The following is an 11,773-nucleotide window of genomic DNA, read 5'->3' as shown; positions in this document are numbered from 1 at the left end:
CCTGATGAGGCCCAGTTTTCCTTTTATGGTAGCAGAGGGCATCATGGCAAAGCCAGAGCATGATGGTTTTCCTCTGAGTGTTTTACAGCTTAGAGGTGGCCTCGTCATCGCTGAAATATGTCTCGGAAAGCGGCGGAGCAGTGGTCTTCAGAAATATTTGCATTGCTCTTTTTCAACTCACGCTGTGGTCTGACCCACACCTCTCTGCAGGGCGGGGCGGGGCTGGGCGGGACGGGGGGCGGGGCCTGGAGGAGGAGGCTCCGATCCTATTGGTGGCTGGGTGGCGACAGGAGAGAAACTCCAGGAAAACTGTCGGAGCTGGCGCACGGTGTAACGGGACAAGGAATACATTTGCAGTTTGAAGAGGACACTTTGCGTGGACATGAGGATATTTTTGGATTACTTTTTTTATTCGTAATTAAAAATATTTTTTTATATATATAAAAAAAGTGTAAAACTTCCATTTGTTTTAATGTTTATTTCATAAAACATGAGAAATTGAATTACAAGTTGACTTGCCTCACTAATGAGAATGCGCATTGAGCACACCGCGGTGCACTGAGGACGGTCAGGAGGAGCTCCGTGAAGCCCGCCAATGTTCACCTTTTGTCGGCACTTCAGAGCAACTTGTTGAATATATATACATATATTTTTTTTTCTTTACCCCGCGAGCTCCGGTGAGAAAAGGGTGACAACATGGCAGAGCACGAGAGCCTGGAGTATGGAAAGGCAGATTTTGTGCTGCTGGACACCGTGTCCATGGAGGAGTTCATGGCTAACCTAAAACTCAGGTAAGCCAACCTCGGAGCGGCCAGTCACCTTATCTCAATCCGCCTCGCGACACGCTCATGTTCGGGAGAAGGAAGGTTGAGGCTGGGCATGTTGTTGTCTTAGGGCGCATTAGCCTGCCATCAAACAGGTGTTACGAGTTTATTTGGAAAACAACTTCCTTTCGGTATCTTTTGGATTTGCCTCAAATTAAAATACACGAGTGAGTACAACCGCGGAGGTATGCTATAAATGCAAATGTCGAACTTCCACGTGCGTACTGCGAGCTGCTCCGGGATGTAGCAATAATAAGCCGTTTGTGTCCAGTTACCGGAGCAAATTCCCCTTTGATGCTTTCTGATCAAACCTGTCTTTTGAAATGTGCTGAATGCAACTCCACCCGGGCTGCACACACGCGCACACACACACACACACACACACACACCCAGCTGCGTGGTTTGATTCTTCTGCAGGCCGGTTTCTATCAGCTGATGTTGTCAATGGCCCGGCGTCAAGCGTGATGTCAGACGCGCCGTCTGAATGGAGGGAGAGGGCAGGTTTCGGATGGGTTGCGGCTTGGAATCAGTTTCCCCCGTCTCCTCTGCTCACCTCTGCCATCTGCGAGGAAAGTGCAAACCGATCCCTGATGTCAGTTTGAGAGAGAGAGAGAGAGAGAGAGCTGTTAGTCAGATACTAGTCAGCACTGGGCATCCACAGGTTGTTTTTAGATGGTGTTAGTTTATTTCGATTGCGACAGGAGATAAATTAAGTTTCCTTAATATGACTTATAACTTTGATACCAGAATGGTTGCAGACATAATAGTGGCCTAGATAGATGGATAGATTTGGTAGCTGAATGTGTTGCAGGTGGCGATGATTTATGTTAACAATAGCTCCTTGAAGTGTTGCCAACTTTCTATTACAGTTATCAGTTATCTTGTAGTTAAATCACAGCGAAGACGTTTGAATGTGGCAGCATTGTCACATATTTGTGTTATTTGACTCATAGTAAAAACTAAACACGTGAGATTTTCAGGGTGTGGACGCCGCGCAGAATACACACAGGAGCAGATGGGTTGCGCGTACGAAGGTCATTCATTTAGACATGCTGACAGTAATGGCTGTTAGGATAAATATTTGGAGCATTTCAAGGATGCAGGTTGGAAGGTCATCTCGTCCTGTTGGTTAACAGGCCGCGTGGTTTCCCTTCTATGGCTAAGAAGCAGAGCACCGTGTTTGTGATTCTTTTCTGCCAGCGGGGAGACACACAAAACAAAGACTAGTCCGCCTATCGTCTACTTCTTCTCAGCAAGTCTAACGCACCCTGGAGAAATCTAATCCACCAGCTATGTTTCTCCTGCTTCTTAATATCTGTGTTATGGATTTCCAAAAGCCCTCTTTTTTTATTGTGCTTTCACGATGGACACCTAGAACGAACATTTAAGAGTTAAAGTAGCATCAACTTTGTTGTTGATGAAAGCTGAAATCTGGAAACTGTTGTAAAGTCAACAATTAGTTCTCAAACATATGGGGAGCAAACTTATGAACCCAACTAGATGCGCTTTGCGGTGACATTTTTATGTCCGTTTCAAGTCAGGAATGAACTTCCAGGCTCGTAACTTTTCTTTATTCAGTCAAAACAACAGATTTTGTGGCACCGCGCGAGGGTTCAACAAGTGGGTGAGTTGCTCCGCGGCCGTGGACGATCCTGGACTGATGCTGCAGGTTGGGGTGGCACTTCTTGTTGAGTCAACACGTAGCTTGGAAAGGAGAACACGTAAACACAACCTCGCGATAATTCGAGTGTGGAAGTAACGTGTCGGCGTTTCGCGGAGGACATTTTGCGGTTAGCTGTGTTTTTTATAGTCATACCTTTTAAATTAGATCAGCTTCTGTGGTGCGGACAGTAGCTGGCAGCCGGGCTGGAGGACCTGAGAACCGCTTGGACGGCACCGGGCTTCGTTTTCCCGACTCCCTCCCATTTTCTGCCTGTTTGTTTTCCATCCAGCTAGACAGCCGGTCCGGAGGTGGCGTGTGCAGATTGTTATTTGAAGAGGGTGTGACCGGCCAGGAGCGCTTCCTTTTTGCTCCGTTTCCCGTAGCTCGAGGGTGCACACATGCATGCATGCCTGTGGGAGTGTGTTTGTCTGGGTGGGAGGGTTTGCAGAGGGCACGGGGGCATCTAATAGTTTCCATTTGTCCTGGTACAGTCGTGCAAAACAAGTATGGCTGGAGCACATCTGCATGCCACTCTCCAGTGTATTTTAAACTTAATTTATTTCAAAGTCCTTACAAGCGCAGAAACAGGAAAGGGGAGCATCATGCGCGCGCTTCATCCCTGACAAATATCTTTTGTTCACTCTTCCAGAACTCACGAAAATCCCCAAATATCTTTTTTTTGACCTGAATCAAAAGCTGAGCTTTGGTGTAGAGCCAGCACTTATTTAGTTCAGACTCTCTCACTGCCTGAGTTTGACTAGCAGACGACTTAATGACTCTGCTGTGAAGGGGATTTCTACTACTGTTGTTACATGTCTGCCATGTTGAGTAGCTAATCAAGCCCCCCCCCCAGTGACTGCGTATGAGGCGGGATTTGGACGAGATCGCCTGTATTCCCCGGCTGCGGCCAGACGTGGTCATTCAAGTTGACATTTACTTTGTTTGACTTGAGGTTGAACCGTGCGACTCGTTCCAGAGAGCCTCCCAGCCTCGAAATAGAGCCCAGCAGATGCCCGGCCTTTTTGTAGAGATGTCTGGTCGGATAAAAGTTCATGCCAAATCCCTTCAGGGTCTTGGGAAATTTGGACTTAATCAGCAGTAGGTAAATAAGGCTCGGGCCGAACATGTGTTCCCGTAGGAGAAGCCTCTGATGTCTGATCTCTCTGATATTTCCCACAAATTGCAGGTGTTTTATCTCGCTCGTAAACTCTTAAGCGTGATGGACGCTGTGAAGGCTTCAACTTAAATCCCCCTGTCAGTAGCCGGCTTAACTTTTGCTGTCAAAATGATCATTTTAAGTCTGACAGAGCTGAGTAAAAGGCCCCCTACATTCTGTTGATCTGCCATCCTGTGAAGTTGCATGATGTGTATATCCCACCGGCAAACCAGTTCCACTAAATGTCTTTATAAGGCAGCATTGTTTAGTCTGTCCCCTGGAGTCCAGGAAATTTTACTGTGTTCAGAGAGTTTCCCAAATAACCACAGGCGGACTTTTTAAATTCTTCTTCCAAACGAGCGTCTCGATGTCCCGGATCACAAAGTGACAAAGCGTCACGTCGCCCTCTTGTTTTTATCGATCTGATTGCGGAGGAATGGAAATTTGAGCGAGAGGAACTCGACACGATCTGTTTGTTTTAATCTCGTTGATGTAGATGACGGGTGGGGCTTGCATCTCACAATCAGTGCGCATATTTGGGCGTGATTTAAGACGTAGCGCAGTCCAAATTGTCTGGATGTGGCGAGCCAGCTTCGCTCCCATGGGAATTTGTGAAATTTAATTAAAGTGATTTGTGTCCGCAGTTCTTTGGTGCCTGCACCATGTGTTTGACCCAAACCATGATCCTTTCTCAAAAAGTGTTTTTTTTTTTTTTTAATTGCCTAAGCATATCGTAGCAGTGACTGAAGGCAAAATAAAGAAAGAGAAGAAAATGGCGAGTAACAGTACATTTTTTGGGGGGGCTGACTCACTTTTTTTTTACTTTTTCTAGTGGCCATTTGAGGAATTGCAGTTTTTCAAACTTTTGTGTTTGCTTCGATTTTCAGCCCTGGAGGTTGTCGTTTCGTTTGTGGTCAGTGTCACGAAAGAGAGAATGGGAAATGTTACAGGTACAACAAAGCAACTAGTTCCAATAGTAACTAGTCTGGTAAACATGCCGGTTTAGCTAGATCACACAGCTTCAGTCCGTGGGCAGGTGTAATGACAGCCACAAAATAAATGACATTAATACATACAGTGAGTCATTGTCAAAATGTCTACCAGTAAAACATTGTGCGGATATTCTGAGGGCTCCTGTTTGTTTGACTGCACGAACTGCTCTGAGTGGTTTGACCTTTAAACCCAGCTACGAGGACTTAAAGGGGACTTTGAGCAGGAAGTCTCCCATAATATGGAGCAGGCCAACGAGGCAGGAAAACTGGCATTTCCCCTGGCTTTCCTCCTCACATTTCATTGTTTCCTGCAGCTCCTCTTCCCAGCTGAAGTTTTAAATATGCACACGGTCGCATGTATTTGTGATTCCCAGGTAGCACAGAGTCGCAGTCATAGCGTGGCCCGGCTGAAGCCGTCACACTTTGTCCGGTGTTTCCCGGGATAAAATGACTTATACAAATTATTTTCCACCTGCTGTTAAAGAAACAATGATTCTCCTGTTTTAAGCGCTCTTGCTGCAGGTAGGCTCGAAGAGGTGCGGTTCAGGAAGAGACCTGTAAAACAACCAAAAGGGATTAAACCACCCATGTGTCTCGGTTAAAGTCAAGATAAGGGCTTGCCTTCTCGTGTGAGATGTGGTCTAGTAAATTGTGTTTATTTGTCAAAGGTTCCCCTGTAAAGTATTGACATCTGGCACTGGAGAATATTAAGCCCAAAGTCTTTTCCCTAGCTAGATCCCCCCCTTTATTTGCCTTTTTCATGCCTTTGTTCATTCCTCCCGCAATAAAACCAAAGTCCATGTGCAGAACACACAGTCCTGGCCGTCACGCTCGTGCCCGGCAGCGAAGATGAAAACGGTGATACGGCGCAGCAAATACCTTTAAGAATATTTAATCCCAGCCCACTTATTAAAGTTTTTTCCTCCGGGCGGTGGTCAGTGACTGGAAGTGAAATGTTTACAGATGAATGTTAAGATAGCAGCGCTCTCCTGTCAGTAGCTCTTGTACTTGCCAAGTTGGAAGAAAAAGCTCGAAGCTGAAGGATCTTCAGAAAAAACTCCTTACGCAAGCCTCAGACTGGCAGCCTTGTTGGGAATATTTTTTGCTAATCGTGAAGAAAAAAAAGAGTCTCCCCTGAGCTGACGTTCATAGAAGGCTCTTTGAGAAATGCCTCGTAGGCCTGCGCCCCTGCGCTCCGGCAGCAAGAAGTCCAGTCTCGCCACAAGAATTTCCATACAACCGTCTGTAATCTGAAACACATTACGGTCCTTACATAAACAGGGGCAGTGCTTGTGTAGCTTTATTCTCCTCCAAAATAGGTTCTCCGGCTTCCAGAGACGTCTCATTTGTGGACTGCCTCAGTTGGCAGGCGGGGGTCAGGATCGGGCCGCTTAGCACAAACTCACACCGCCTGCAAGACCAGTTCTTATTCTTAGATTTCATGCAGTTGTGTCATATATAGTTTCTTGCCATTTCGTCTGGGCCTTTTAGAGTTTGCTCTTACTCATGTGTCCTATTATGCTCGGGCAGCCTTGTTTAAGCCACTTAGCGTTTGAAGTAAATGTAAGGAAACCTTTTAAAAAATGGTGAAAACTGCTAACAGGCATTGAAGTCTGTATTTATAATATCTAATAAACGTTTGCTAGTTGAGTCCTGAAGCTCACTATTTACCTTGACTAAAGCAGATGAAACCTTATCAGCACAATGTGCATTTACTAGTTCTTCTGGAGGCTTTGGCTCATTTGCATAATCTCGACGACGGATTCATGGAAGTTTTTATTACAACTCTTTCACCCTTGTTTGTTTACGAGATACCAAACAGGTTCTAAGTGACATCGCACTGATTCTGCGACTTCAGGACGTTGCCCTCTCAGTTTTTACCCGTGTGCATGTGCCAGTGGTGGATTTTTATACATGAAATGAAAAACAAAGTCCAAAATCCTCATTATCATCTTACTTCTGAGGCGCATCTTATGATAATTTGAGGTTTTAGCATCTAAGTAAGGCAAATAAAAAAAAATGGAAATCCTCCAAAGTGAGGTATGCGGTGTACTGTGGAGGAACTGAAAGACGGCTTCAACACACGCAGCTCATCACAGGGTAGCCAGTTTCCCAGGTCAGGAGTCGAGGAATACTCAGAGGAAAACAATGTACACATTTTACCCTTTTATATATTCCATTTATATTGGGAAACCCTTATCTGCACCGAGGATGTGGACTAAAACATCACCCTGTTACAGGCCCAAAAGTTTAACCCACCCCGCCTTGATTCTGTAGTATCTGGCCATCGAGTCAGCTGGAAAACCATTAATTAGAAAAAAACAAAACAAAATAATCCTCCGACTGCAGACCACTTTCAGGTGAGCACCACCTAAAAATCATTAAGAAGTGAAGAAGCTACTTGAACAAGTGATGAAATGACTTCTTCTTTGTTTCAACTTTATTTTTGAATATGCCATGACCCACCATGAAGTTTACCTTTGTGCCCATTTGTATGCATGTTGTCTCAGACCGAGTATTGAGGATTTTGTCCCCAATGACTCGAATTGGAATAGCATTAGTAGATTGTATGGATAGAACCCAAAAACATTTTAAAGTAGATACACACACATGAAGTTTAGTAGGAACCAATACGTCTTCAGTCTATATTGAAAGCCACACTTTAATTCATACCACTTTAAACCTGTTGCCACCGGGTCCGTCTCACAGGAGGATGACATGTAAACTGTCTGGCTCATGATTTAACAAGCAACCGCATCCCCTGTCTGCAACATTACCCCTAGACAAAACTTCCCCTGCAGCCTTGTTCTCCGCGATGCGTCTTTATCTCTTACCTGAATAATGAGTGCTACATTTACCAGGAATCGGTGGTGATGCGCTCAGAATCCCTCACGTTGTGTGTGTGACTCACACGGCCTCACGGCCTTAGCCTTGAGTAATGCTTTCTTTGTGCATATTTTGCTCGTCCTGTGATGTAATTCTCCGCTTCCTCTGGTGTTGCATTGTTCTCCCGCGTTCACCTGCTGGAGCCGAGCCCTGAGCCCCGGTGGGGGAGGAACGGCGCTGGCTTACTCACTTTCACAGCCAGCGGCTCGCATCACTTTACAGCCTCTAAGCGACGGCACACGCGGACACCGAGTTGGATTATTTACTGTCACTGCTCAGTGAGAGTGTTGCTTTAATTTTATACATGAAAAGTGCCAGAAAGAAAAAAGCGAGAGGCGCAAGAAGCACAAGGTGTGGGTGTGAATGTCAGATCTTATCTTTCTGAATGTAAGGGGCTGTTACACACCGAGTACACAGCACAGTCCACTGTTTGTTGTTGGTGGGGGGTTGTGGGCCAATGTGGAAGCCAGTGCACGAGAGAGGAGAAATGGAATGACAATAGTAAGGGAAACAAAGGCCGCTATAGGTTTTTATTCATTCATTCATTCATTCAAACAAACATAATCATCTATAATGAATAAAGTGTGGATCACCTGGTGGGAATGATGCGGGAGGAGCCAGCTCTGGAGGATGGTTTGTAGCTCTTCCTAGTCTAAATGTTTGTGGTCAGCTGAAATGATTACAACCAGGTCACAGTTTTTAAGCTCTATTGTAGTTAATAATCCCACTTTGATTGTCCCTGCTAATTTTTTCCCTACTCCTGACTGATGTAATGCTCTTAGCTTTCGTCCATCTGTCTGTGCTTGTGCTCTTTCCTGTTGTCTTTTTAGCCCTGATTCAAAGAGCTTCCCTGAAATAGCGTGTTGAGTAATGTCTGGTTCTTTGAATTGGATCATTTTTCTTTTTTTTTTCTTTGGATCCATCCAAGCGTCCCTCTCCGTAGCCAAGTCCTCTGTGATTTTTACATCTGCTGCCGCTGGCTAACGTGTTAAAAAAGTGTGAACAGGTTCTGAGACAAACTCGCAGTGAGGGCCAAAAAAAACAGCAGCCCGCAAACGCCCCTTTCTTCATTTATCCCGCATTCACAACTTTTTATTTTTTTTATTTTATTGAAAATAAATCAGAGTTAAATCATTTTCTCAGATACGTACTTCACTATTTGACATTTATGTGTGTGTGTGTGTGTGTGTGTGTGTGTGAGTGAGTGAGTGAGTGAATGTAAACGGGTGTGGTGGATGACTGTGATCCCAGTCAACAAAGAAAGGAGGGTCAGCCACCTGATCTGCAGCCAGGGTGTTTGTTACACATGGATTCCATTTCCCCCAAGTATTCAGGCCTGCCTTCCTCATGGGAACATCCTGTAGCATGAACTCCAGTCCAGGAGCACATGCTGCTAAGAAACTCTTCCAGCCTGGTAGCCTTTAGCTGCGAGTGTGCTTGTTGTTGGTTCCAGAGTTCGTGACGAATCTCTATGAAGATTAGTTGAATAGCTCCCTCTAAACAACTAAAAAACACTGACCACACAGTGCAAATGTGCAAATGTGTTGTTGACATCAAACTGTCCTTACTGTGAGATCAGACCTGTCCACACAAGTTCATATAACTCTAATGAAAAATATGATTTAAGTTTATATTTTTGGGTGGGTGGCACATGTCTAACCAATATCCACGCAGTTGCTAGGTTAAAATTTTGACGTGGAAGGATTTAAAAGACTTTGGCGAGGGACAAATTGTGACGACTAGAAGACCGGGTCAGAGCATCTCCAAATCTGCAGCCCTTGTTTGGTAGCCAGTAGCTAGTGGTCGAAGGCTGGCCCGTGTGGTCGGATCCACCAGACGACCTACTGTAGCTCAGGATGCTGAAGGATGTGCAGCTAAATTCTTGGTGCCAGTTACCACAGACACCACAGCACACTTGCACACTTCCAAAAGTCTCGGGAGCCCACGAGTCAGAACAGCTTTAGAGGTTAAAAGTGGGACAGACGATACATTAGGCAGGTGGTCATACTGCTGTGGATGATCATATGTATCTAATAATTATACTGATTAGTTTCTCTTCTGTGATAGCGTGAAAGGCCGCAGGCCTTTTGATGAATTAGGAAAAGAAAATAGACAGAGCGAGGACAGACAGTAAGGATCCTGGAAATGAGTCCCGATACTTAATAGCATGCAAAAGTCAGCATAATGGTAATACCTTTGCTGTGAAAGAGATTCATGCCAACACTGGAAAATAAAGAAAAAGGAATCAGCTTACCGGTAACAAAGGTAGCATTTATCAATTTTGCTTGAAAATGGTTGAAAAGAACCAGTCGTTAAAGTACTTGGTATTAATTTTCTTTCCGTTGTCTAAATTATTTTAGCTCGCACGTACTCCGGGTTTTTCAAACGAAGGGACGTGCACGCTCCGACTGAACCTTGGAACACAATAGCTTTGTCCTAATTTGCAATTTATTGTCGTAATTTGAAAGAGGTGAGCCACGGGTCTCGGACATTTTGCATAGTGTATTTATTATAATCTTTCTGTGCTGGTACATGTAAATATAGCCACATAAATAGACATTTATGAAGAAAATGTGATATTTTTTCCACGGTGCCACCTGCAGCCATGGCCGTCAAGTCTTTGGGGACTCAGACTATTAGCGATTGGTCTCTTATAACATCTGACTGCTTCAAGGTAAACATGGCCTCTGAGTTCATTCCTCATTTCGTGAGTGATGAATGTGAACTTCACGAGCATTGTCTGTGTCTTAGTGTCACTTCCTGCTCCTGCCCATATACATTGTGTTGAAAGTTGGGACATCTGCATTTCTCCCTCTAATTTAATAACATTATATCATTCGCTCTCAGACAGACATGACATCATTAGAGGGAAGAGAATTACTACAGTGTTCTGTATTTAAAGCTGACCCATCAGCCATTAGATAAGATTTAGTCGATCTTATGTCATCACGTCATCGGATGTGTCACGAGACTTGGTGTCTTCTTTATTATGAATGTGTTTTATTTTTTACTTTTTAGATTGTAAGAATGTTTTAATAGAAAAGATGAATTCAGGATTTTGTAATCTTGAACACAGAGATAATTAGATGTTCATCCTTGCTGCAGGGAATGCACCTCTCCTGGCTCTGGTAAAAGATTGATGTGGTCTCGTGGGAGGGCGGATGGGCGATGTGTTGATGGGCCGCGTCTCTCCTACAGACAGTCTGGGAGCTGCTGTTTAGCAATAAGCAGGATTTACAAAGCAGCGGAAAATCCCCTAATGCAGATCGCAGATGTCTGGTGGCTGCAGACCGTGAAGGAACGAGAGAAGGATGGAGCAAAGCAACACTTTTAAACAAAAAAAAAATTAAAAAATGCTGACATGTTCCAGGCGAACTGGTCCCGAGTGATGAATTTAGAACTTTAACCTTAAATAGAGTACGTTTTTATTAGCCTTTAAGGAGCAAAAGCTGTCAGTAAGAGCTGTTCATCACATGTTTTCCAGTGTGTGTCCGCTAAGACTGTGGGTGATGAACAGGTAAACAGGATGTTTAATGTTGGCACAACAACTAACACTGGGTTGCTTGGGTGAATTCCAAGAGGTGGTAATTCTCCGGAAATAAGGAGCGTCTTGTTTATGCTTCTAAATGGATCCATCTATTTTCATTCATTAAGACTGACATTAAATATTACGCCAAGTTTAAATCAAATCTGAGCACGTCTTACGGCGGATTGTCTTGATAAACGGATCAAATCAACAGGCTAAACTTTTCACCTCACTGTGATATCAGAGTGGAAGGGAAAGCAGATTAAACACTGAGAATCTTTCATCTGAGAAAAGCTCTCGGAAAAATTATAAGATCTTTAATGAGCGCAACTCGGAGACGAATGCAGTTATGTGCATCACTGCGAATGGACAATGCTTCACATTTAGGAGCCACGGGGCTAAAAGTCTGGCAAGATCTCTTTTGGACTATAGCGTGCAATCGAAAAGTGAGCCAGGATCTGAAAAACATAAAAAAACACGGGTTTCTTTTTATAGGGGTTTTGTATTGGCAAGGACTTCACGATAAGATACTCATCACTTGATGATCACCCAGCATGGAGCAAACATGCTCAGAAAGAATGGATTTATTCCAACCAGAGAGAAACAAGCCGGTCAAGTGTTTACATGGTTATAAGGACCCCGATTGAGAAGACCTTCTGATCAGTTCACTCCGGTCTGATTGGGACTCTTACAAGAGGCATTTTTATTCTAATTATTATTACAATA

At 44.3% G+C, this 11,773-nt stretch overlaps 1 protein-coding gene across 1 annotated transcript in view; it reads left to right on the top strand.

The window, feature by feature from the left end:
* The first annotated feature begins 305 nt into the window (after positions 1-305).
* Positions 306-11,773, top strand: part of myo1d (myosin 1D) — a 101,470-nt gene continuing 90,002 nt past the window's right edge. The window contains exon 1 of the mRNA XM_047609252.1: positions 306-791. Coding sequence (XP_047465208.1) covers positions 697-791 — 95 coding nt within the window. The 5' untranslated portion in view covers positions 306-696. The remainder of the gene's footprint in view (positions 792-11,773) is intronic.

Source organism: Mugil cephalus, chromosome 16 (assembly GCF_022458985.1).
Source record: "Mugil cephalus isolate CIBA_MC_2020 chromosome 16, CIBA_Mcephalus_1.1, whole genome shotgun sequence".
In the NCBI taxonomy this organism is placed as follows: Eukaryota; Metazoa; Chordata; class Actinopteri; order Mugiliformes; family Mugilidae; genus Mugil; species Mugil cephalus.
The sequence above is the reverse complement of the archived record's forward strand: the minus strand, read 5'-3'. Positions and strand labels throughout refer to the sequence as shown.